This window comes from Leiobunum rupestre, chromosome 6, assembly GCF_980474605.1.
Source record: "Leiobunum rupestre chromosome 6, qqLeiRupe1.1.hap1, whole genome shotgun sequence".
NCBI classification, from domain to species: domain Eukaryota; kingdom Metazoa; phylum Arthropoda; class Arachnida; order Opiliones; family Sclerosomatidae; genus Leiobunum; species Leiobunum rupestre.
In genome coordinates, this window is record NC_143389.1 from 46,401,931 (window position 1) to 46,429,592 (window position 27,662).

The window sequence follows — 27,662 nt, forward strand, 5'->3', positions numbered from 1 at the left end:
GGTGACTATCCGGTGAATGAGAATTTCTCATTCACCGGATGGACACAAAGCTGTTGCTTGGCTCCCACATTCATCCTTCTCGTTCACCCGCTCCTTTCCCCCATTGCTTTCCTCCCTTCTTAATCACCAGAATTTCTAATCACCAGATTCTCTCTCTCTCGTTCACCCGCTCCTTTCCCCTATTGCTTTCCTCCCTTCTTAATCACCAGAATTTCTAATCACCAGATTCTCTCTCGTTCACCAGCTGCTTTCCCCCATCCCCATTCGCTAAATACTTTATCTCTCTCGTTCACCAGTTGCTTTCCCCCATCCCCATTCTCCAGAATTTGTTTTGCTCGTGCAGATTTTCTGAAGGATGGATTTTACCCCTCCCTCGTTAACCATAATTTCCACTATCGCTTCCGAACCCCTTAATTTCTAATCTCTAGGCAATAAAAACAAGAAATATACATTTCCAATTTTATTTTACTTTTAATTACATGATTGCGTAAAACAGGTTCTAATATTAGACCGACAATATAAATAACGCGTTTAAATCGTATTTTATCAATTTAAAAAAAATTAACTCGATCTTCGTAAGGAATATGTACAATTTCATTTAATGGGTTGAAACGAACTACCTTCTGCAAGTGCAGTTTGTATAAATAATTTTATTAAAAGTTCTACCTCACCACGTCTGACCGGAATAGATATGAAATCGTCATCCTCCAGTGCCGCTGACCTTGGTGGTGCCGGGATCTCCCATTCTTGCGAAAGGTACTTTTTTTCCGATGGTGAATTATCCCTCGACGGACAGTGTGGAAAGAATCTAGCATGTTCCCATTCTGGTACGTCTCCTGATTCCCAGTGTTCTAAGATTCCATGGCACTTGTAACATCGTACTTCATCGCCCCGCTGAATATAGTAGAATCCAGCCTTCGCTAGTTGTTCCTTAGTGACGTGTGGATTTCTCCAGTGACGATAAGTTTCAAGTCGATACGCTTCGATGTCCATACTGTAAACTGATAGTTTCTATAATCTATTGTCAACATTCTTAAGCCTAATTGGTTAAGCCTAAATTTCAATAAATGTTTTTCTATTTATTTTGGTTAGACTCTAAGACTATTTGGTTAGAATCTAAGTCTATTTACTTAAATTTAAACAAGGCCTAATTTCCCTCTACAGTAAAATAATAAAGTCACTTACTTTTACGGAAATCCTTAAGCCTCTGCCTGTAAATAGAGTCGAGAGGTCGGCGTACGGAGCGCAAAAATCTACGTGTCTCTTCTCGAGGAGGTCCAGGAACTAAAAGAACGCTGAGTCGTATATCTAGAGATCAAATAACACTCGAAACTACAAGTAAATCCTGATTTATCATTGGCTGAAACGGGAGATTGTAAAATATAACCAAAAATAGAGGTTACTGCTCATTGGTTGGCAATAAAAAATTCGTCACGTGTTAAATTAGGCAAATTAGAATAGCTGAAAATACATTGCGCTTACTTCGCCTCTAATTTACTTCTGATACAACTTTGATAAAAATTAATCCTGTTTCGGGGCTCCCGCTGGAGGAAATCTTAGAGACTATTAACTAGGCAGAATACACTATTTTAGCAATTGCATATAATCCTGGTTGTTGTAATGGTTGATATATACTGAAATGATTATTGTAGGATAGGAAAATAAAAGAATCGTGATAAAAGTTAATTTTTTTATTCCATAATAATTGGGATGGAGAGTAGAATCCTACTACTATGCACGGATCGAGGTCCTATCGTCCCAGTATAACTGGTGTTCTACAAATTGTAGGAACATCCGATTTCCAGCGGCGTCCTCTCTCTCCTCAATGCTAACAGAACAATACATAAAATTTTAACTTTAGTACAGCATAAATAATTCGTGAAATTTAATTTATTACCTTATTCTAAGCTCAAATTTTATAGAATCATCATCCCTAATTGCCCATAAAACCCTATTTATCTCTTCAATTCTACACGAAGAAAATTCAAATCTTAAATTTTTTTGTCCCAAAAGTTATTTAAATGTTAAAATAATATTTACCGCATCTTGTTTTCTTTTAATTGGTGCTGATCCGGTTCGAAAAAAGGTCAGAATAATTTGTTCTAATTTTTTACCACCCGTTTTTATACCTTTCTCCCTCCCCACCAATTCCTAGCCCCTATAGCCTATCTACTTCTTTCCCTTGATGAAATCTAAGTTAGAGAGTGTGGGTAAAGTCGGTAAATTTTTCCATGGGTTAAATAGTGTTCGTAGATAATTAATTTCGCGAGACTGGGGATTTCCACCATCTTCCTCTTAGCGTACGTCACGAGAAGATGGTTTAGGTTCGTGCTAAGTCTAACAAATTTACAGATAAGAGTCCGCATTGTAGTACGTTCTTGCAGAGGACTGGTTGACTTAACGAAATTCTGGAAAAAAGGGGTAAGTGATTTTCAATAAAGTCTTTTTTGTTACATTTTAAAGTATTTATTAAGAGTGAAAAAAGTTATATAGGAAAAATTGTTTAAAATTGTTTTTTCGCGTACATGAGTTTATATTATTAAATAAAATGGCTGAGTCAAATTTCAATCTTTTTTATCATTACAAGGCCCAAAGCTAACTAAATTTCAGTTAAATAATCTAAGGCAATGTTTTTTTTTTCACCAATCTTATTTTGCGTATCAGTTATATCAATCAATTCAGGGGAGTCGATTATAATCATTTCCGGGGTATCAACTAAATTAATTTCTGGGTATTGTACACCTTTCATTTTAATGCCAATTTACTTTGAAAATGAAACCTAATTCCAAAAATTACGATAAAAAAAATCAAAATAAACTTACGTAGAGAGAGAGCGCGCTTCAAAAATCCTGGTACTAGACGCACAAAGAACAACAACAGAGTGACGTTCCCCCGGTTCAGGCACCCCCCTTATATAGGACCGGGGGGAAGATAGTAAGCTTATCTCTTATTCCCAAAAGAACTTGTTCAGTTCTCGATAATATATTAGGGTTATGCTAAAATTTATACTTATTTACGCAAAATATTCCATTTAACTTCATTTCCGATATGGACACTGAAGTACAAACATCAGCCATAAACGCCGTCCTGAAACAACCTTCTAAAATTATAGCCGTAGTGATTATTTTAATTACAATTTTCTTATTTGAGTTCATTTTGTGGTATTTTGAAAACGTTTCTACCGTAAAATTGTAACTTTTTTCACTGTAGTTCACAAAATGGTATTAAAAGTATACTAATTTTATGTTAATTTCTATTAATTGTATTGTTTTCTAGGATATGATTGCATCGCAAGCTCTCGAGAGAAACTACAATGGGGTTTTTTTTTCAAGTGGATTAATATGTGACGTCAATGGGAATAATTAGATGCAGTTTCGAGCACGAGACGGTTTAATTTCGAGTGTCTAGAACTGTTATCTCAGAGAGACAGCCGATAGAATTTGAGGGTTATTTGAAGTTTAGACCACGTGATGAATTAATCTCAACAAGATAGGAACTGATTAATCTCCCACGCGTCATTTCTCTTCGAGACGCTGAACTGAAAAGAAGTGCATCCGCTTTGCTCCCGTCATCTACCGTAAACATGGAAAAACGATCTATTGGTAAGCATTACTTTATTAATACTATTACTATTTCAATAGACAAAGGCTTAACATTTTCATTTTCTATAGCCGAGACGCATACCGTATCCAAACGCAGGACCCAAGAAAGACGTATCAACATAAAAATCACGTTAGGAGGATCAGTCTACATTTCTTTTGGTTTCGACGGATCAAAATTACAAGTTCTCTTCTTCAAAAAATCGAACGAAAATATTCTGTTCCTGACCTCCGAAGCTTTCACCAATCTACTCTCTCTTTGGGGGGAGCTTTTCGCCGCTACGCAAACCGGAGCATCGTCTCTAACCCACAACATCATCGACTATCACGGCAACAACGTATCCGTCGTCGCCACGACCAACAACATCAAATTGAACTCAGCCTACGGTCATGTTCTGGATCTGGGAGCTCGTGAAATCGGTGAGTTCCAAAATAAAATTGATTTTATTCGGTTTCAAATAAATCTTTTAAACGAACATAAAAATGTTATCGAATGCATGTACTTAGCTGTTGTTAAAAACCTTAAAAAAATTCACGAATTATTATATGGTAAACCTTTCGAGGGTTTATTTTTGTACCCAGATCAATTTAATTCGTACCATCAAGTAAAATCTTATTTTGGCTGTTTTAAATCACCCTCGGAAGTACTACAAGATTTTACTAATTTACTCGTAGATTATCAATTAACCTGTAAACTTAGCTACTTTAATTTGTTTTCATTGTGTAATGTACAAGATAACCATCTAATGGAATATCTGATAGTACCTACTAACATGTAAACAAAGTTCTAAAATAAAATAAAAAATTAATTAAATTGAAAATAACTTGTTATTATTATTGCTTATATCCTAGAAATTAAAAGGGTTCGGAAGCGATAAGCAAACGGGTAAAAATCTAATCTCCAGATATCTGCACGAGCAAAACTAATTTTGGAGAATGGGGAGGGTTGGAACTTTGGAAGGGGGAAAGGAGCCAGTGAAAGGAGGGTGGACGGAACCAGTGAATGGGGGAAAAGAGTTTTATGTACTTCCGGTGAATGGGACCAGTGAATCAGGGTAACAACGGGGGAAATCATCTGGTGAACGAGAGAGAATCTGGTGATTAAGAAGGGAGGAAAGCAATGGGGGAAAGGAGCGGGTGAAAGAGAAGGATGAATGTGGGAGCCAAGCAACAGCTTTGTGTCCATCCGGTGAATGAGAATTAACGAAAAACAAATGCAACCAAACGCAACGTAATCGCAAATTTAGCCGTTAACGCTTATCGTCACACGGTGGTTTTGCCAACCTTTAAACTGCTAAAACGGTTATTCGACTGCGTACCAGCCAACTTGACCAAGATACTGAAGTAAAGGTAATTATCTCACGAATAGAATCGTTTATCAACAGGAACATCCATTTGGTTCATTTTGAACTGATGATTTATGTTAGGCCTAAAACATTACTAAAAACCCGCACAAGTTGTTTTCAGCGTTTTTAAATTTTCGCGCTGAAGTGAGAACCGCTTCTCCAGCGACCGAAAAAACGCGTCTTTTTTCGTTGCGCGAAAATTTTATTCGTCTCCAAAATTCGCCAAGTGGGAACTAGCCTTTACAGAGACTGAAAACCGTAAAAAAAAAATTTGTTGACGTTTTACCCAAAGTCGATGTCAGTCCGGCTAAGGAGGTAGTTCTAAATTCTGAGTTATCGGAAATTTTGGTTGAATCCTCTAATAGAGCCTCGAGTGTAAAGATAGACAAATCAAACGTAAGACGATTAATTGCTTTAGATATTAGTTTAGATAAGGATTGTCTGCCCGTTCAACCTAACCTCGCGTCTTTTCCCGAAACCCTAAAGGGTGGTAAAAACCGAGGCTTCAATTCTTCTTGGTACACCAAATACCAAATGCTCGAATATTCTGTAGCAAATGATAAAGTTTGTGGTTTTTGTTGTCGGCATTTTTTAGGTGGCAGAAATACGGGATTTATTGAGGGGTTTTCGGACTGGAAAAATATGGCCAAAAAGTTCGAAGAACACTTTACTTCGACTAAATCTTTACACCAACAGTCTTATAAAAAATATTCAGATTATTTGGAATCGAAATCTCGAGGCTCAATAGTATGTCAGGTTTATCAGCATCATAAAACAGACGTTGCTAAAAATAGAGATGTCTTAGCTGCTCACGTGCAGATAATAGTACTGCGCGCCCAACAAGATCTCGGTCTTCGGGGGCATAGGTCGGACGATGAAAATGGGAACAGGGGCAATTTCGTAGAAATTTTAGATTTATTAAAGAGAAATTGACCCGACTTAAAAGCCAAATAATGCTAAATACATACATAGCACTGTCCAAAATGAGCTGATTAACCTTAGTGGAAATTTTGTTAGGCGAATGATGGTAAAGGAGGTTAATGAATCAGGTGGTTTCTTTTCCGTAATTGCCGATGAGACTAGAGATAATGCGCGAGTAGAACAGCTGAGTGTTTGCATTAGGTATACTAGAAAGGAAATTATCGTAGTAGAGCGATTTTTAGCATACATAGATTTGCATAAGTTCGACTCTGAAAGCATCAGCTTGGCTATAATTACCCTTTTGACGGAGAATGGACTGAAAATTGAAAATTGCGTTGCTCAGACTTATGATGGGGCCAGTGTAATGAGTGGGCACGTAAAAGGGGTGAGGGTTCAAATAGAGAAGGCAGTAGGTGGAAATTGTCCGTACGTCCATTTCTATGCCCATCGTTTAAATTTAGTTTTGGTTGAATGCTGCTCCAATATAGTCGCGGTTAGGGAATTACTCGGACTAGTTCAAGCGATTCCAAAGCAATTCAGTTATTAGGAGTGAATGTTTTAATAATTCTCAAAAAGAGCTGGGCTACGAAATAGCTCTTAAAATGCCGTAAAGCTGCGACACTAGGTGGTGGAGCAAAAAAAATGTCTTTATTACTTCAGAAGTAGATTTGATTCTGTTCTATTAGCATTGAAGAACTTGGTAGAAAATGGTAAGCCCGAAGAAGCTGCCGAGTGTCGAGGGTACATATTGCAATTACAAAACTTCACTAACGGCTTTAGATGAAATATTAGGTATTACCAACTCCTTGTCGGAATATTTACAAAGTTAGAGAGTCGTTCTAACTGAAGCTATCGCTATTTGCAAAGCTACCATAACTACCTTAGAGGAAGTAAGGAACCCCGAAAAATTCGACTTAATTTGGGACGAAGCTTCTAAGTTAGCAGAATCCGTTTTTATCACGGTTCCCGATCGCGACACTGCACCTTTAGCTTTAAGAAAATGAAAAATAATCCCTAATCAAAGACTAAAGCGTAGTGTACGTGGTAACGTGTACAACATGAAACCGAGACACTGAAGCAAAGACCTTAAATGAACAGTTGAGATCAACTTACTACCAAATAATCGATAAAATTTATTTCAGAAATGAAAAACCGATTTTTAGAAAATAATAGCCTAATTAAAGGAATAACTGCGTCTGACCCCGACTCGGAAAACTTTCTCGTAGAAAATGACGTCCTAGGACACTGCCAAATATACACTCGCTTTAATTTCGACCTAGATTCATTAAAAGGTCAAATTTAAATAGCCAGAAATTTAATAAAATCAAAAATTTGACAAGCGTAACCGACTTATCACTATCTAATGACGATGGAAGGTGGCTTTCCCGACTTAGTTCAGTACTATAAAGTTGTTCCGTGTATTCCCGTGGCCAATACTATTTCTGAAAGGAGTTTCAGTTCCTGAATAGAATTGAAACGCGTCTACGGACAACAATGCGAGAGGATAGACTTTCCAACCTGGCCACATTATCCATTAATCGAGATTTATCGAATCATTTAAAAGAACATCCGATGTTAGTGGTTGATGAATTTGGGAAGAGCTCTAATCGCAGAGTGTCATTCATTGAGTAAAACGACTTTAATATTTAAAATAAGGGATTATTGGAATTGGGGATATTATATCTAAATGTTGGTTAAACTGGGGGACAAGTGAAAAAAATAATTTTATTTTAGCTTCACATAATTTTGCAATAATAAACACGGTGAACGCTTTCAAAGCGGAGACTTTAGTTAAAAGAAAAAAACGTGAAATTTTCGATTGAAACTATTGCGTAGAGGGGGAGCCTCTAAATTCATCGGTGCCTACTGGGGAAAAAATCCTGGCGGCGCTACTGAATATGAGTCACACTCCAACGCGAACCGTGCGATCGTAAACTTTGTTTTTGTTTTAGTTTCTGTAGAAACACCAGCTCGCAGCCGTCACGTGGGATCGACACGCATGCGCAGTCCGAGACAACGTCACCCTCTCTCGGAGGGAAAAATAACAAACCGAAGCCGGAATTTTGCAGAAAACGATTATCTGCACATACTTCGTTTTACCTTTATGCTAAAGAAACATTTAATATAAAAATTAAAAGATAATTAAATTTGCCACACGAATACTCTAGTACTTACTGTACCTAAAACTAACATTTAACCCTCTATCGGGCATTTTACGGTTTTTTTACAAAAAATAATTAATTTAAATGGCCGATAGAGGGCGAAGTATTAGTCTGAAGCCAAACATGTATCAGACCAATGTTGTAGAGAATACTCCTAGCGTTAATATGTGTATTGAATGTTTTTCTGTAGGATGAGCCAAAAACCCGTTTGTGGCCCCATTGTGTCCTCGTGGGGGGCGAAGCTCGCGTCGGGGGAGAGGGCAAACTTGGATTTCTACTAAGTCAAACCTAATAAAGTTTTTGAAAAAAAAATATTCTCCAACATTTTTTTCAGCTTAAAAATACATATCGCCTGGCCTACTAACCGAATCATGACTTCAATGTGATATTTTAGATAGTGAATTATCATTAAATCATTTAACCATTTATCGACGTGGTCGTTGTCCCCCTTTGGGCCGAGGTGGCGTTGCTCTCTACGTTTCGAACCTTCTTCAATCTAGTGTACTATCTCTCATTCCCGACATTATCTCTAATTTGTGGTCTTCAACTCTCGGATTGGAGTACCTTATAACGCTTTGTTCTAATTCAACACAATCCATACTTATCTGCGTTATTTATCGCTCACCCACTTTCAATAATCATGTTGAAACTTAAATATATACTTAAATGTTATTCAATGTTGCCAAATCCTAAAAGCAACCGACATTGATACCATGCGCACTGATTTTATAGATATTTTAAACATGGGAATTTCACTATTCGTTCCATTTCGCCAACTTCCATATTCCTTTACCCAGAGCGTCGACTCCTGTCTTTCCGGATCAAGTGCTTATAAATGTAAACAATGGAAGAGTTTGGCGCGTTTTTAAAGATGTCGCGCTAGCCCCATTGTCGTTGATGCAGCGTATGAGAAATACAAACAAGCTCGGAATTCGCTTACAAATGCTTCGAGTAAAATGAAAATGAAAATAGAGAACGGACTCGTGGAACAAATTTCTTCTAATCGAAAGGCTTTCTATAGTCACGTCAACAAATTACGTAAAACCAAATAATGCCCTTAGAATTGTTGAGCCGAGAACTCGACATCGCATGAATGATCTGGTCTACGTGTTCGATTTATATTCGCATCCCTTGATCCTTTTCGTGAAATATTCGTATTGTCATCCAATACCTATACTAGGCGTCACCCTGCTAAACCTCTAATTAAAAGCTCAGTTCATCAACAACATTTAGCACGTAGAGTGATTAACGATTGGAATGCTGTACAGCTGGCGCTTTCTAAAACGGCCTTTAGAAAAGCAATTTATACAAAATGTATTTTCAAAATTGATCACAATAATTCCGTTCAACTTAATTACTCTCAAAATTATATGTTGTTTATCTGCTTAGATGTTTGTTTTATACTATGTTTTGGTTTGTGTTTTATATATATTTATCTGTTCGTTATTTGACCCCCCTTTTCGGAATACATATAAGCTGCTTGTGGCTTAGTTGTCTTTGTTTGTGTATAAATAAATAAATCCATCTGGGTTTCAACGCTTATTTTGTAAGCACGAATTTAAATCCCATTTGGATAATTGTTAGCAATCAGTCCTTTCCAGGTGGACGACATTTTGGAACTGAGAAGGAGCACTTTTTAGGACCCAGAAAAATCAATGGGAGCCTTCGAAGGCACATGTTTCAAGATAATAACATTTGCACTATAGGCAGGTGGAAACTTATCTCGTAAGAGATATATTCAGGGTTGCGCGATTCGGGCATTTTTCTCAAAACCCATTTACTATAGAAAACTGAAATTTCCAGGATTTACTTTTTACGGAGAGAAGGCGTTATTTTGTAAATTTCAGAAAAATCGGATAGGTTTTCACGGTTTTCATTTTTTTATTTTTTCGATAGGTGCTAGTTGAAACATTAAATTAAACCTGTTGAAACATACAAGTACCAAAATTTTACTATCAAAGTAGTGTCTGCATAGTTTGTATACCGCAATATTACTGAATCTAATAAAGAAAATTATTTAACCCGGTTTCTCGATAACCATAATGTGCAAACTTTACAATTACTCGGAGAAGTCTACTATATCTCGGACCAAAATGGTTCAATTTCCTACCTTTAGAATTGAAAACTGAAAAATCGTTTCAATGATTTAAAGGGATCCCTCACTCACAACAGGAGCAGGCATAGGGGTCACAAAAAAGCTGGTTTTGAAGCACACTGCAAGTCTGGATTTTATGTTACCCCTGTTGTGAGTGATGGATCCCTTTAAAATTCAGCTAAAAACACTGGTAAAAAATAACTCAACACTTTTTGTTTCTTGATTCCCCTGATTTGTTAATCTCTTCAACAATTTCTTTGTAACATAAGTAATTGAATTTATAAATCGCGCAACTGACTAAAGAATCTTAAAACACCTCCCTGAATACAAGGCACTGCTTAGGTACAAGTATCGTAAAAATCTTGGATTAATAATTTACATTATTAACCCAATTAAAAATAGTCAGTATATGGCTTAGGTAGGGGGAGGTTCTGTTGTGCAATATTTTTATGTATCACTGTATTCTAAAAAAACTATCTTCCAAGCATAATAAAATAAAATAAAAAAAAAGACAAAGCGATTATATTATTAAAATGCAAATTGATTAAAATAATAAGATATAGCGCTAACGCCTGACATTAGGCGATATTCCGATTGACCTTTTTAGATGTTTGGTATGCTTGAGTAGGGTTAACACGTCGGTCCCAAAACAACTGTTTGGAACAGGACTGTGAGCTGTGAAGGCTGCACCCCCGGGCGGTCTCGGCAGTTAACTGTAACGAGTTGCCGATACCAAAACACACTGTGGAAGGCCACCAAGGCTACACCACCGGACGGTAAACGTGTAAAGGCATATAATGTGGTGAACTAGCAAAGCTTGGCCACCACTGAGTGGAAGGTTCAGTCAGCGCCCACACTTTAATATTGAAAAAGAAAAAGCTACTCCTACACTCCTTGAACTCAAGCAAGTCAGCACCAACCAATGCACCAATGTACCAATGTGCAAATATAATAAAACCGGCCCGCTACTCGACAAGAAACATTTGTTTAAAAACAAAGTGCGACAGTTTTTACTATAGGGACTTGGCAGTGCTACGTCACAGTTTTTTTTCTTCAATAGTTTTATCGTGGGGAGAAAAATATGACCACAATGGCGGCCATGGCCAAAGCTACGGAGTGGCAAGTCTCTATTCGCCCGTCCTAAAAACGACTGGCCGGTCTACCTCGAAGGCTCTAGATTATCTTTGGTAAGACGCAGAAAAGCACCACCCATCCTATCTGCAGATGGTAGAAAGGGGTGGCGGAGTGGTTAGTGCTTTCACCTCGCAGCAAGATGAGCCGGGTTCGATCCTAGCTTGTGGCACTGTGTGAAAACTCGGAACAATCAACAACAATCTCTCACCACTGGCTTAAAGGGTATTCGGTTTCCCCTTCATAAAAACTTGTTGGGGTTAACGGTAATAGTTAGTGTAGGGGCTTCCACCACCCTCCTACCCATTGTAACCAGGTCACCTGAATTAATGGCTTTAAAAGTCGCTTGATGACTTAGGCCTAGGGTGCTGCCTTGGGTATTAGCCAAGCTGATTATTATTATTATATAATTCGATGTACATTGTTGAAGAGAATATTTAAACGTGGAAATATGATGGTCTATGGTATATACGCATTTTTTCTCCTTGTTCTTTTCGGCAGATGAATAAAACTCTTCGAAACATGTTCCATTTCTTTCTCGATACTCGATAGGAGTTAGATCAGTAGACCCTTCAATAAAATCCATTCAGCGATTCGTAAGGAAATAATAATACATAGAGCCTGGAAGTGCAAGCTACTCTTTATGGTCCTTGTGCGTGACGAAAAGTTTGGGACTACATGTAGCCATGGAGGAATAGTAGAGGAGGGGAAAGGAAAGAAGGCGCTAAATCCGACAGCGTAGTGCCAGTTTGAGGTGGGGGGAAAAGGGGGGGGAAGTGGAGTTAGACTTTTTAAAGAATTAAAACCCTAACCAGTAGATCGCGCTACCTTTGTTGGAATGTATGAATAGGTAAAAGCCTACCTCGACATACCCCCCCGTTTCTACATCCCCCTTTACGCGATTTCTGAAGAGGAATGTCAGTGCTTAGCCCAATCAGAACTATCAATACCACTCCAGGGCTAAATTCCTCTATGATGTAGCTATATTAGAGCTGGCCGAGATGTTGATTAATTCCTGTTAATTTTTCGCGGTTCGGGAGATGATCTGGTAGTGGATTCCCGTCGCGGACTGAGGGGACAAATACCTTTTGCTCTAAGTTGGTCTTCATCAACTGATGGACGATAGAAGCACCTCGTTTCTAACGGGAATATCTCATCTAAGACGAAATTGACAGATGACATTTTTGAGAACTCGCGTGATATTCAAGTCCCACGAAGGGCCACGAACATTTAATAGAGATAGCGAAGCGGACGGCTTTCCTCTGAACCATTTCCAGTTTGTGCTTGTCTACTTCCGTGCGCGAAGACCAGACCGAGGAGTAATACTCCTGGATTGATTAAATCCCAGGTTTAATGGCCGATGACTTTGCGAAAGAACAGCCGTGAAGACGCCGACGTATTTATCTTAATGCTCTGGGGGCTTGAGAAACAATCTACGTCCCAGGACAGGAAAGCAGTGAGAGTAACCCCAAGATACAGGAAATCAGTTTTGTGTTCAGGGTCAGCTCCTGCAGTCGAGGGTACGGTACCCGGACGGGACAAGCAGAGGACTTTACATTTCTTCGAGTTTGGTTGAAGATTTCAGCGAGAGCCCCCATATGTAATGTGATCCAAATCAGCCTGGAGAGTGACATCATCTGACATGATCACTCGAAAAGCATATTTCCCGAGACAGAGCGACGTCGTCAGCATAAATAGAAAGCCGTGATACCACTCCATTGCCAATGTAACTGACGTACACTCTAAAGGATAGACCCCTGGAGGGCCCCACGGACCGTTCATGAAGTGGGCCCCTCAAACATGATAGCGTTATAGTTGTTAAAGCTGGGGCCCTTTGTCTTCTGGCAGCCCAAAATATTAGACCCAGTCCGCCATTGGACACATGCCCCCTCACCCTAAACAAATAGTCGTACTTGCAAATCTTTTTACTTTTTTTCAATGACTGCCCCTGTAAAACTCCAGAGGTGATGTCCTCCAAGGACAGATAAACCCATGGGAGTATTATCTCCAAGCAGGCTTGGTTGATTAGCCTAGTTTGCTGACGAAAAGTTGACCAGCGAGTCCTTTCAAAGATCAGTAACTTAAGAGTTCTTGGTTTTGCATTTGATAGAAGGTTCGCTTATTGTGTTTGAAGTTGGCTACTGCAGCTTCAAAGTAACACGTACGACCAGTCCGATGATCGAATTAGTCAATGACACTCGGCAGCATTAGCTCGGTTTGAGTAGAGTTTGCTATGTCTGGGACAAATATTTCGTTAAACCAAAAGGGGTGGTCCACGGGATGCTAAAACCAAGGATTCTATAAACGTGAAGAAAGAGTACGCCTCAGCGTGAGACTATAAACGGTCGCGGACAAGGTGGTTTTCAAGATATCGCACTTGTCAGTTGCTTATCGCGTTGACCAATTAAATGTCATTGCCAATAGCTTCTGTCAGCTCATTTTTCCGGATCGCATAGAAAGTGCGAGCAGGATTATTTGGTGAGGGAGTTTGGCGGAAGTTCCTATATATCACGTGACATGATACTACAAAAAATTTTTAATAAATCTAAAAATACTTCAAAGCATGTGTAAGTAAAAAACAGGTTGACGTCACTTTGCATATTTTAATTTTTACAACAATGTACAAGCCAAAAAAGGTTGGCATACTTTCTTTCAACAATAATAAAAAATCAAAACTATATTTACAGTATTATGGCAAGATCAAAACTAAAACCAGGCCAGTATTTCTCAAAAAATTAACAAACTACAATAGCTATGTTATTGCTTGGAACAAGCAAAAGCAAATTTTTCAAATTTTGTTTTTTTTTTAAAATTAATTCCCTGAGAAACTGTCATTGATTTAAGTGAGATATATTAATATGGTAGGGAGACTCGAGTTCTATCAGGTTCTATCCAAGTTCAATTTAATAGATTTCTTCTCTAGATTGACTAGATTACATTAACAATTTATTCTTTGTTTAACCATCCAACTCATTTACACAGCATAATTTCATTTTTAAAAGTTAATTACAGAAATGAAATGTAAAACCATTGAGCTTTATCTACGCATGTTGAAGCAATCTGAGTATCATATCAAAATAGAACTGTCGAGAATTTTTTTAATGCATAAATTTCATCACTTTGGCATACTTTTTATAAGCCATTTTAAAATGTTCCACATTATTAACTCTATACTAAATGAATCAAAATTACTTTTGAATAGTTTTAAGGCACCTGTTTAAAACTTTTTTTGACATTCATAATCTTCCGGGCAAATTACGAGTAGCCTTCATAATTTTATACAAGCGAGATTAGAAGCATAGACCTTTGATAGAACTGTTTAACCTGGCATTCCAGATAGAAACATGACCAAAATTGTATAAAATTTAATTAGAATTAACAATTAATTACCTTAATTTAATAAAAAAATTCATATCAAAAGTATACCCTAATATTTTAAAACACGAGCATTGTAGGGTACATGACTTTCTATATATCTGAAGAGTAAAACTCCCACCATTTCTAACAACTGCCAGTATTTAATTACTTTTTTAAACTCCTAAAGAATTTTTTTTTAATTCTAGTCTTCCAAAACACACGTACAAAATAATGAATGGATAGATTTCTATTTTACTGGCCTAAGAAAGTCTCTTATGTAAGTACAGTAATGACTTTTCAAACATAGTCAGATTGAGGTGGAAGGTTTTTTATTTTAATAAGAAACCACGAGTTTGTGAAGCCTAAACATTGGCAATATTACCTTTGTTTTCATGTATCTGATTAAAAGTAAACTTAAATCGCTAGTTCATATAAAAATTATATATGTAGCTTACAAAATGCTATTTCACAAAAAAATAACATTTCCTTTATAAATTAAAGCTTTCACTCTTCCGCTTCCAATGTAAAAAAAAAAATACTTTTATAGAAAAAGGAAAATAGTCCTAAAAACAAAACCCTTTCAATACTAAACAGTCAAAATATAAACTCTGCGATCAAGGAAAACAGCGCAAATAAATCTATGAAGTATTTACAAAGTTGTGTATGTCACATTGTCTCAAATCGCGCACCAAACAAAGAACTTTGAAACCATCGCACATAGGAACTAGAATGCTGAACTGGACATAGTCAGCAGTTATTACCCAAAAAATTTTCATAATTGATAGTCTCACCCTTATTCATCTGCCATTGAAGGATTCTGTTCCTCCATTTCTTTTGTAGATTCATCCGGATCCATCTCCATGGCCTCTACAGCTTCGGGAGATTCCAGCTCTGTCAACAACGCAGTAGCTTCTGTTAGTGTTTCCTGCATGAATAAAAAAAATGTAAATAAAAATATTTGTAAACAGATTACTAGTCCAAGGTAGGCATACCTGCGCACTAACAGTCCTTTGGAACGTTTTGGTGTTGCTATCTTCATTGGACATTGACGCGGCTGGGTTACTCATATAAAATGTAGGTGACATTTCTTTTTTTAACCAGTCCACAGCCCATTGCCAACTTGCAGTTTGTTGCATTAAAATTTCTTTAGCCAAATTGCATTTATGTGACAATGTTACTAAAAATTTTACTCCTTGATAAGATCTCCTACTATCATTATGTTGATTTTCATTGATGCATGCTTTTAATGGTAATCAAACATAAGTAAGCAGAATGAACATAGTACAATTAATTGCCAATAAATATTACTGAAGAGTCCTTCAATTGGTGTTTCATTTTCATCGGAAAAGCCCATAATTACATATTTCAATCTCATTTCTTGCAATGGATCTTTCAAGAACTACAAGAATATGAAGTGTTATTTCTAAATATTAAAAAAAAAAATTCGGGTACTAATTAATATACACACCAACAACTCCAGTAGCAAATGAGAGAGATTTTTAAGTTCATTTGAAGGCACTGAAGAGTATTGAAGCTAAAAAGTGCCAAAATGAGGTACTTATTGGAGAACTATAAATTGTTTTAACTAAAACCAATTGAGGGCTAATATTTTGAAATGTTTCTGCTAAAAATTTTAAATTTTTTGGTTCCAATTGAAATTTGTTTTGCATAGACATTTTAGTAGAATTTATATTAAATTCAGATCAACTGGTTGATTGCTCCATGACAAAAAATTGTTAGAAAGGCAGTAAAAATAATATCTATAATGTTAATTCATTCATTTGTCTCTATCATTAGTACTAAAAACCTTTCATGCCTTATTTGACACTAGGCACAAATGAGGTCCGGTGTATGGTTACCAAGGTCTTGGTTGTTTATTTATTTTTGATAGCATTTCTAACGTAACTTTTGGAAATTTTCCTTTGAAATATGAGGGCAAGCCACTTTCAATTAACTAATGGTTTCTAGGCAATTCTCTTAATTGCTTAAATTAGGTGAGTATATTTAAAATATGTAAAGATCATAACTTTTCTAAATAGAACCATCTCCCTCAACTTAAGCAATAACTTTAGGGTTATCTTATGAACCCAGCACGACCTACAATAACTAAAAATTTTAAACTCTTAGAAAAAAAATTTGTTACGCGTGGTTTTTAGTAGACACCCTCTACAAAAAATTATTGTATTTTGGCCCACTTACCATAACTTGCTTTATCAATATGGATGAAAAATGCTCGTTACAAAAACTACACTGAATTAGCATATCGACAAATATAGAACCAGGGGCCAGAGCTTCTCTGCAAGCGTTGACTACTTCCTGAATGTACCTAAATGAACCTAAGCCATACAAGGCGGCCCTAATTTCTTCGGGCATTGAAATGAATTCAGACCCTGGAGCCCACTTTGAAATTCTGACATCATAACCTTCAGGATCTAAATTTAGAATGGCATGTGGTAAATACATTAGTATATATATGGTTGTATTCCTGTTGAGTTCCCTACCACAAGTCCTGTGAGGCTCCATATCACAGCAAAGTATGAGCATTGCCATTGTTTTGTGAACATGAACCATATCGCGGCTTTGCCCAGGCCTCCAACGACAAGGGAAAACTTCCTGTTATTCAATGAAAGAAAAATTGGTGATTTTTATTTAAAACACCGGAGATTATTTGAACATTCTACACACATTGGAGTTCATATCAGCAGCTGCTGAACCTAGCAAGTAGACTAAAAGTTTGGTGAAGGTACATTTGTTAATGAGATGTTCGCAGGTGTTGATGCTCTAAAATAGAAAGAAAAAAATTACTTAAAAACTGAATCAGCCTCAACTGCGTGTTCAAAAATATTTACCACTTGAGAATAGGCACTTAAGAGTTCAAAATATTGGCCACAACTTCGGCAGTGATTGGCAACTTCAGAATCTAACATGTCTATCAATCGATCTATTATAAGATCACAACTACCAGAAGACTAAATACAAAGGAACATTAAAATATGGGTTTAAATAATGAATACGTAATTGAGAAACATACAGGATTTCCTCCGTGGTAAAAGAAATTTATAATAGTTTTTTCAAGAATAGAAGCAAACATTTTTCGGACTTCTTGATTTGGGCATTCAAGTAGAAATGGTCTGTAAAACAAAATTATTAGACATTTTTATTTAAAAAAAATATAAAAATAACCTACTTGAGAAGCAGAAGTCCTTCTTCACTAGATAAATAATTCATGAGCCAAAGGGCTGCTTCTTTACAGTTGCTAAGGATAGATTCAATGGTATCTACCCATTCTACCAAAGTGGTACTGAAATTATAATATTGGTTACAAGAATGGTATAGTTATTTAATAATAAAAGGCACTTTTTATATACCTGGACTTCCTTTTGTACCTTAAATAGGTGTTAAAAAGAAAATTTACACTGAGCTTTAGACTTTCAACCAACAGCTTTGGGTAATCTCTACAATTTTGCTTGTCCTTGAAAAAGAGAAGCATTAAAATGGTTAAAAAGTCTACTTCGCAAATACCATAATTCAATGAGCAACACTTACAGTATTGGATGCCACCAAATTATGTATGAACGCAAAATAATTATCATTATAAACATCTCTATTATTCATAAATCTGAGGTTTTCCTCTTGTACCGAACGTTGTATTCGACTAGGCATTTTATCAACAAAAAGACCGTGCTTTTCTCCCCTATCAACCAACTGTGTTAACTGACTCAAACTGTCCCTCTGTTTACTAGTTCCACCACTAACACTTTTCTTTGGAGTTCTAACGCAAAGGATAAAGAAACATTTTAATAGTTTAGGCTAAAATTGATAATAAATGACAAGGTACCTTCCACTCTCTGTTCTTCTAAAATTAAGTTTGTTAGGTGTTTTTCTGGGTGTTCTAGGTGTCTTTGGCTCTTCCAAACTTTCATAAAATAGCATATAGGCATTCCAATACCTTTGCCTCATTTCAGGGTAGGAACTATTCGAATCTGATTTTGCTTTGTATGTTCCACCAAAACATTCTGCCTCAAGCATCCCTTCAGACATTTCAACTTCTTCAACAGTTGTGTCATTGAATTTGAACCATTTTCCTTTATTTCCTTCGGGTTCTACTCTTCTTTCTTTAATGTATGAGTAATAGTGGCCTGCACTAGCTTGTCCACTGTGAACCACCATACCAACAAGTTCATACTGGGCAGATTTGTTTGTATTTTGACAAGGAGAGCTTGAACTTTCACCAGCTCCATTAGAATTCCTTAATTCACTTTCTTGACAGCCTTCAGATGTATAAGGGCTCATGTCCAAAACCCACGGGAACTGATCAAGAAATTACGCATAATTTATTTTAAAAATACATTGAGATAAGGGGGGAAGGAAAAAAACTAACTTTAAAATAATCATCAAACTTCAAAGCTCTATTGGCTTCCCAATCATAATCAAATCGTTTCAGCTGCATTACCAAAACTGGTGGTAAAGTTTTAATGCAAGTTCTTTTTACCGTATTCCTCTAAAAAAAAACATAATTTATTGTATGCAGAAAGATTAGGAAAAGTTATACAAAACTATACTTTAATTCCACACTTTTCGCAAAAATAAGCATTATCATTCTCCAAAAGTTCACCCTGAACAAATTGTTTCAGGCTCTCCTTCAAATCATGAGACTTCACTGGCAAATTGAGTGCAATAAAAAGCTCCTCCCTTTCATATCTGGACAGGTGAAGGTAAATGTAAACAAACTACATATAATTATGGCATGCCAAATGATACAAAATTAATGAACTGTCTCATATGGAGAACGAAACAGACTCGCATGGCATTGCCAATCTCCACAATTTTGAACTCTACATACTTAATTCTCCGCATGGGACTATAATATAGATATTAATTATGAATACAAGAACTGAAAAATTAATTAAACAAACTACATATAATTATGGCATGCCAAATGATACAAAATTAAAACCGACTGGGGGGTAGAGCGCGACACCGACTCGCGGGTAGAGCGCGACACCGACTCGCGGGTAGAGCGCGACACCGACTCGCGGGTAGAGCGCGACACCGACTCGCGGGTAGAGCGCGACACCGACTCGCGGGTAGAGCGCGACACCGACTCGCGGGTAGAGAACGACACCGACTCGCGGGTAGAGAACGACACCGACTCGCGGGTAGAGAACGACACCGACTCGCGGGTAGAGAACGACACCGACTCGCGGGTAGAGAACGACACCGACTCGCGGGTAGAGAACGACACCGACTCGCGGGTAGAGAACGACACCGACTCGCGGGTAGAGAACGACACCGACTCGCGGGTAGAGAACGACACCGACTCGCGGGTAGAGAACGACACCGACTCGCGGGTAGAGAACGACACCGACTCGCGGGTAGAGAACGACACCGACTCGCGGGTAGAGAACGACACCGACTCGCGGGTAGAGAACGACACCGACTCGCGGGTAGAGAACGACACCGACTCGCAGGTAGAGAACGACACCGACTCGCGGGTAGAGAACGACACCGACTCGCGGGTAGAGAACGACACCGACTCTCATGGCATTGCCAATCTCCACAATTTTTAACTCTATACACTTAATTCTCCGCATGGGATTATAATATAGATATTAATTTTGCCTACAAGAACTGAAAAATTCATTAGACCTATGTTGGCATCCATTACAGAGCTTCTGATCCGAAAATACACCTCCATACTTGTACTGAAACAGGGGTTCACGGTTTATTGACTTCAAATACTCGTCAATTTGATCAACCAAGTGAGTGAAGAACTCAAATGCATCTTGCTGCTCTCTGACATTGATTGGTTGACCCCAAAGACGAAAACACTTCCAAAACTTTTCAGGGATGTGATATTGAAGATGTGACTCAAACAAGTGACCGAATGTAAGTTGAAATTGATAGAAGAGACTTTCTTCATCCAGATCATTCTCATCGATAGCCAATATAGCTTCCCTGATTCCCGGTTGATGATAGAGTTGTTGAATTACAGAATTCATGTAGCATGTAGCTCCAGCATTTTTTAGCCCAACAAAACCACAGGGAGCTCTTTCTGCTACCAAAGGCTCATATTCATATTCTTTTGCCAAGAAAGCTTTTGGCGAATGATGCATACTGATTAACTTATTTACAATGATTTCCATATTTTCAATGCTGTTTGTGGCCAATTCTACTAAAACTTGGAAAGCTGCGATAAATGATTCTTGTCCTACATTACGATTAGATAAACGTTGCATAATAGCGTCCGTTTTGTGGCCAATTCCTTCATTTATCAAGTGGGAAGCAGGAAATAAAAACTGAGTCAACACAAAAGGAATTAAAGTGTTCCCTGCAATTAAAAAAAATGTGATGGTAAACATTTTGTACTTAAGTCTAATTCCATTTTAAAATAACTTACCAACATGTATTTTCTCAACTCCTTCACAAGTAAGTAGAGTTTTAATTAAACTAAAGTGACCAGTCAAAAGGGCATTATCCGCAGGTTGCAAAACAAGACTATTTGAAGGAGAAAAACCCTGTATCCAAGCCATCTCATCTTCAATCATAACCCTCGGATTAATTCGAAGAAGTTCCTGTTCCTCAGTTGTTAGTTCATTCAATAAATGGCAGACCAGTTCAAAGTACTCTTTGCATTGACTCAATAGTCTCTGATTTCCACCTCTGGTGGAACTTGATGTTACCCACAAGGGTAAAGGAGCTCTCAGAAGAGATTGTAGTAAAAAATGGCGCGGAATCAAGAGTGGTTGACTGTTTGACAGTCTACTATGGACACTGACATTGCTCAACCTAATGAACTGGGTCAAAGCAGTTTGGCGAATATATTCGCTACTTGATCCAACTAAAACTTCAATTATAAAATCTCCAATGCATGGAATAGTTGTAAATAGACCAAAAGTATCTTCTCGAAGTTCGACACAGGTGGTAAGGAAAACAAGCATTTCCTGAGCTAACTGGCAATCCAAGACACTGACATAATCCTGTTGGCCACACACACCACTATGAAGACCTTGATTTTCACCATCACTACTGCTACTGGCTGTACTTCCTATAATTGAATAAGAACTATAGATTAAATACATACTAATGATGCTTGTATAATTTCACCTGTACTACTTTGGCGACTTCGCCTGCCGGTTAAGGATATATGACCAGAAGCTAAACTCTCTTTGGAAGGCAAGCTAGAGTTGGCCAGTTGCAAATGACCGGCCGCTGCTGCCCAAGTGACCCTAACCAAACTTTGCACAACATCCATAACCTCTCCACTAGTCATCAACTAATGAACAAGGCAATTGATATCAGACATAAAAAAAATCACCTCTCAATACTCCACTACAAAATACCTTAATTGCTGGTTTTCTAACAAATTCAGACAACATTGGTATTTCTTTAGCTCTAAATGAAGTATGAAACATATGGGGCTTGAAATAAGATGTGACTGGAAGACCACTCAGAAGGTAACTATAAATAATGGATTACTAAAATGTTTTTTATATTCAAAAACAGGTAACAATATTCCAAACCTGGCAATTTGCATAGCGACATAATAGCAACCATGCCGTATCCTATACTCTGTATCTTGTGGAAGAGAATCTCTTTGTAGGATACCCAGAATAAGTTTGAGACCTCCGCAAGACAAAAAATCTTCGCAAAAAGCTTGAGTACTCTGAATTGTAGCGGCATCTTGCATAGTGGGTATAAGTTTGCCGCTTAATACTTCTAAATTGTAGAGAAGCCTAAAGGGTGTTGGTTTGTCTGGGAGAGTAACGTCAAATAGTTTTTTCAGAACTTCCTTAGGGCCATCTGGTTTATCTCTTGGCACAAAGAAAACGCTCCTTTTTGGGCTGTTCCTAGAAGTTTTAGGTTGCGTTTCTTGAGCTGCCTGACTTTCCTGAGGAGTCTGAAGCAGAAAGTAAAGATTAAATTTTAACTATTCAGGTACCTATTTGTCTAATCTTACTTTTAAAGCGACAGATTCTAAAGCATTAAGAACTGAAGGGTCAGTTGGAATCAATTGTAATAAACATCTGACACGAGAAGTAATTCTATAAATTATTTAAAGGATGATATAATATAACCATACACAAAATAGTCATTATTACTAGAAGTGAATACCGGGGGTCGTCATAAACCGTTAATTTGTAAAGCATATCAAAAACGTTTTCTCCATTAGACATAACAACACCAGGAAGAAGTTTCTCTTGTTCCAACAAAAAAGACTGATGACTAGAAGCTGGAAGATGTTGAAGAGAACTAGAACTTGAGCTTGAAGAATCTCCAGGTGATGAATCATTCTGACTACTAATGACAACTGGTAAGGACCGCGGCAATATCTTCAAATTAATTTGATTATTATTAGGAAGATCAGAGTCTTTAATGAGTTTTTGATCCTTGGAAATTAAAAGCTAAACAGAAAAAAAGGAATATTTTAAAAATATAACTTTGTGAAAAAATAAATAAGTGTATTACTACAGAGTCATTAAGACAAAGTTGAAGCTGATCAATGGAAACTAAAAAGTAATGAGCTATCCTTTGCCTGACTGTCCTTAAGCACTCATTACTGTGACTCTGTGGTTGAAAAGTAATTACAACAAATTAGATGAAAACATTTTTGGTGATGCGTAAAAGAACTTTACCATAATAAACATTTCTTCTCTACTATTTATGGTCTCGTAAAATATCCTCAATTCGATGGGTGTACCCAAATACGAAGCTCCGTGTGGTAAAATAGTTCGAGGCGCAGTGTGAAGCTCTTCTATGGTCGAAATGTACCTCTCAGCTATCAATAATATTCTCCGTACACTTAAGAGCTGAGCTGCCCTTTATGTGCAAAATACAATGCATTTAAAAAAAAACCAGATAATATGCACTTAACCTAACTTTACCTATTTGGAGGATGAATAGCAGCCACTTCTGCTACTGTTATGGCAGTTAATGTTTTAGTGGCATTAGACACAGCAGTGGATACATCTGAGACTCCAAGTCCCACAACAAAAAACTTAAATTACAAGAACTATGTGTCAAAATTATTTAACACAATTAACTTAAAATAAATATTTAATACCTCAAGCCTTTTATAACACTCTGCTATAAATCTGTTATGTAAAGATATTGGATCTGCTTTTAATTTACTAGAAAGCCCGTGGTAAGATATCCTCAAAATAATGTCTGTTGCAGAATTTGCAATATCTTCTTGTTGGGAAGACAAGGCTACCATCCAAATAAAATCTACTCCAGTTAGATCAAGCTTTTCTATTGTCTAAAAAGTTGGGATATAGATTCTAATTGTCTAAAACTTCTTTAAATTCTTAAAAGATCTTAAAACTCACTGTGTATTGACCTGACCTCCTTAGTTTATTTTCATGAGCATTAATACTATCAAAATATTGTTGGAAACACTCAAATCCTAGAAATTGGGCAAATGTCATTGACAAATTTTCACTTATAAAGGCCATTAATAAATTACGTAATGCAAAAAAAAACTTATTTTAGACATCCCTCTCATAACAGAGTAACAATTGAAAATAGAACTCATCCCCTAACTTATGTAACAAATATAAACCCATTTATCACTTTACATAATTTGAGAATAGCCTTATTATGTGTAACAATAAAATTTCATACCATTGTACGATATAGTTGCTGGGTCCAATTTTAAAAGCTTATGTTGAAACAACTGCATTTGAGTTTCCATTTCCAAATCAACCATACATCTTTTAAACCATTCAAAGCAATACTAAACAAACACGAGCTTTAATGGAATATCCATTTATCGGAAAAATTATTAATAATTACTTCACGATCACATTCACAAGAGTCGGGATTCGCGACTAACGTATCCCACAGCTCTTTAGTACGGCTCCATGGTAAATATTGCGAGCCTTCTTGCAACAAGAATTGTAGAAATTCAAGATGAGCAACTACGTACTGTTGATATAAAAAATTAGAACGTTAATAACCAGATTGTTGCAATGACTAATTTAATAAAATCAAACTGATACCTCTTCGTGGCAATAACGAAAATCAATCACAGTTCCAGGTAAAAGAGGCTTATTTTCCGCAGCTACTGTAGATAAGGCGTATTTGTGGTATTTCATGATACTAATGATTACCAATTTCACTATATCATGTGCTTTATTCAGATCATGAATAGCGGCTTTGTCTTGTTTGTATAAACCAGACTTTACTAGTTGCGAGCCAAGGTTATGGAGAAATTTTAAAGAAGGTAAAACCCAAGTTTCCTGGAGTCAAAATTAATATAAATATAAAGTTCAATTTGCCAAATTGGAATAGCGTTACCTTTTTTATATCTTCAACACTTTTCAGAAGAAAATTTTTCTTGGTTTGATCTTTGTGAGAAACCTCAGCCAAAATACAAAGTAGTTCCTCTACAGCATGCTCAACTAATGGTGGTGATAAATACTGCAAATGGGCCATCTCCCATAAGAGATCAAGAACTTTGGTCGTTGTCTTTCCCTGAGTAGTTTCCTTTCCAATTCTCCCAGTGAATGTTAGAAGCCTCCTCCAAGTCTGTTCGTTGCCTTCTTCCCAACTCTAGAAGCAAGAAAGAATTTAGCTACGAAAAAGTTTGTAAAGGAAATGCAACTTATTTACCTTCTGAATTAAGGAAAGTAAATGATCAAATTGTTGGTTGTTAAATTTTGCTGAAGCCGCAGCCATAACCGAATGAATGTTATCAATTATTTGACAATTCTGATCATCTTGCATGCTCCATATTTTTGTCAGCTCATCAATGGAAAGCTTTGGTCCCAAAAATTCTATAATTCCTTTAATTTTTTCTGCATACTGCACTTGGTCTATGTTACCTGCAGAAGGGTGATAGATTTTTTTTAAACCTTTGTAACTATCCCATTAAAATATTGAAATTTTTACCTTCTAAAGCAATAGATAAAACTTTATTATCCGAGAGCCAATCTAGAAGTTTGTCTCCCTCAACCGCTAGTCTGGAAGACCGTATGCTATTGCAATCTTCTATCAACCGTACCACTTCTTTCAATCCATTCATTCGCGAATTAAAATGAGCGCACTTCAACATTCTTAATATCACTTCCAGTCTTAATGAATTCATGCCTGGCTCTTCACTCGGACACAAATGTGAAGATAAAATCTTCAAAACTTTTAAGAGTTCCGTTACAGTCACTATATTCTGCAATTTATTAAAAAAAAATTAATGACTAGCTCTAATGGAAAAGCTTAGTTCAATCAAGTACCTTGTTCTTTAAATCCTCATCAGTTAAACTTTTACCATATAATACAACTCTATGTAAACAAGGTGATAAAATGGGCGACACAGTTTCCGGAACTAAAAAATCCACGCATTTACTAAATGGAGATAATAATGCGAGCATCGCCTAAAAAATAACACAATATTCAAAATGTATTTTAACAGGTATTATGTTGAAAATCTTGAAACATACACTCCCACTTAAGCTCTCATTCAGAAAATGCTTGTGAACTTCATCAAAACCACCAGCAAAACCAAACTAACCAAGCAAAATAATTATGGTTGTAGTAAGATTGTTAAGACCAAAGACAATTATAAAATATACCTTGTTAATCAAATTTACGAGCCACACGTGTAATTCCTGTAAAAATTTTAAAAACCTTAACTTGCGAAACTCTTCGTAAAACAAGTAGTAAGTAATTACAGTCGAAGAAGTAGAGCAACAAGCAGCGTACACTTTGTCGGGATCAAAATTCCCAATTATGTGTAAAGTAGAAAGCCTCCTAATTTTATTTTTTATATGGAACTCTGTCTCTGGGTCAAAAGCCTAAAGGATTTAAATATTATGTTATAGCTAAATATTTTCTATTAAAAGTTATGTAGCAATACCATGGAAAGAACATTGGACAGAAGATGCTCAGGAACTGGTTCATATTTCAATCTGGCAACTACTAAATCAATTAACAGATTTAACATGTTGTACACTCCTTCTTGTACATCCATGCCCCATGACCTGACAGCACCAGTTGTTAACAGCTGTGTTAAATATAATATTAATTAATCAAAAATTAACAAAAAAGCATAATTTTACTTTTTTAAATGCTTCCGGCATACATCCCTCCATAAACTTTTTACAATTTTCATCAGCTTCACACAATCCTTTCAACATAACATAAAATAAGCAAGAAATAAAGAAAATTCATCAAAATCACACTTGGTACCTTCATTAGCCAAGAGTGTTGCTGAAATAAGGCACTTTCCCAATGATTCTTCTTTCTTATAGGGAATGGACCAATTATCGGGGTAAACTCTAGCTGCTAGCTCATACAAATTCTCAGCTGGAAATTCTAATGTTTGATTAGAATCAGTTATATTAGCAATCCCCTCATCCTCTGTATTTTTTTTATATGACGGAGGTGGCAACATTGGAGAATTGTTTAACTTAGGACCAATTGTCATATTGACATCTAAATTCTTTTCGTCCAAATAATCATGGGTGGGAGACTCTCTTGTTAAAATGGAAATTGCATCATTAATATCATTTCTGCTTGAACGAAGGGCTCTTTTGATTTTTGAAACATTGGAGAATCCCATATTGAGAAGAGTATCACACGCGCTGCTTTCCTCATCCTGGGGATCCATCATTGAAATCGCTCCAAACTTTTCGTATTTACAGAACGCAGCTAATAGCTATTTACATTCAACGTCGTATTTCCGTAATCAGTAAGCATTTTCATCAATTTTCGATATTTACAAAGGCGTGGTTTATAAACGATTGAACGAAACGTGAGAGCCAAGGCCAAACAAAGATTCGAATATATCTGCAAGCTTCACCGTCTTAGTAAAATTAGTTTCAGTTAAGCTTTTTTTTAATAATTTAATCTTAAATTATTCTGTACGTAATTTTAATATTATTACAGTAAAATGACACGGTAGTTATTTTAACAGAAACGAACCATAAAAGTGAAGATAATTCCCATGAGCCGAAAATGGCCGCGACGAGGAATTTTTGGTTACAGTGCTGGCCGCCGTACTCTTTTAGCCAAAAGTTGAACAGAAAAACCAAATAAATGAGCAACAATGATC

General features: G+C 36.7%; 1 protein-coding gene and 1 long non-coding RNA gene across 2 annotated transcripts; both read right to left on the bottom strand.

The window, feature by feature from the left end:
- Positions 1-512: 512 nt before the first annotated feature.
- Positions 513-2,878, bottom strand: LOC149941162 (uncharacterized). Its single transcript, XR_016481283.1, has 5 exons — positions 2,823-2,878; positions 2,041-2,408; positions 1,898-1,969; positions 1,186-1,828; positions 513-1,001 (listed from the first exon to the last, which is right to left on the bottom strand). It is a non-coding gene; the product is annotated as an uncharacterized LOC149941162 (long non-coding RNA).
- Positions 2,879-13,837: 10,959 nt separating this feature from the next.
- On the bottom strand, positions 13,838-27,616 carry LOC149941163 (ubiquitin carboxyl-terminal hydrolase 24-like). The gene is made up of 41 exons (XM_090180104.1): positions 26,798-27,616; positions 26,668-26,735; positions 26,466-26,612; positions 26,281-26,403; positions 26,182-26,217; positions 26,050-26,115; positions 25,843-25,983; positions 25,505-25,778; positions 25,226-25,437; positions 24,911-25,165; positions 24,613-24,852; positions 24,407-24,538; positions 24,236-24,347; positions 23,941-24,017; positions 23,676-23,870; positions 23,497-23,609; positions 23,248-23,431; positions 23,081-23,179; positions 22,727-23,016; positions 22,572-22,656; positions 22,135-22,511; positions 21,955-22,072; positions 21,719-21,887; positions 21,012-21,659; positions 20,261-20,942; positions 19,174-19,312; positions 18,993-19,112; positions 18,450-18,922; positions 18,158-18,383; positions 17,980-18,083; positions 17,799-17,912; positions 17,643-17,742; positions 17,461-17,580; positions 17,297-17,392; positions 17,113-17,224; positions 16,811-17,043; positions 16,080-16,145; positions 15,920-16,010; positions 15,604-15,851; positions 15,403-15,536; positions 13,838-15,348 (listed from the first exon to the last, which is right to left on the bottom strand). The coding sequence occupies exons 1-40, from the start codon at positions 27,219-27,221 to the stop codon at positions 15,405-15,407; spliced, it is 7,641 nt and encodes a 2,546-aa protein (XP_090036230.1). The 5' UTR covers positions 27,222-27,616; the 3' UTR covers positions 13,838-15,348; positions 15,403-15,404.
- Positions 27,617-27,662: the final 46 nt, after the last annotated feature.

What these genes read in the sequence shown, in the direction of transcription:
- LOC149941163 (XM_090180104.1), bottom strand. Translation starts at nt 27,221, where the DNA reads ATGATGGATCCCCAGGATGAGGAAAGCAGCGCGTGTGATACTCTTCTC. An exon ending in TTTACCACGGAGGAAATCCT is followed by an intron (nt 17,581 to 17,642) that starts GTATGTTTCTCA and finishes CTTTGTATTTAG; the next exon opens with TCTTCTGGTAGTTGTGATCT. An exon ending in ACCAATTGAAGGACTCTTCA is followed by an intron (nt 15,852 to 15,919) that starts GTAATATTTATT and finishes TACCATTAAAAG; the next exon opens with CATGCATCAATGAAAATCAA.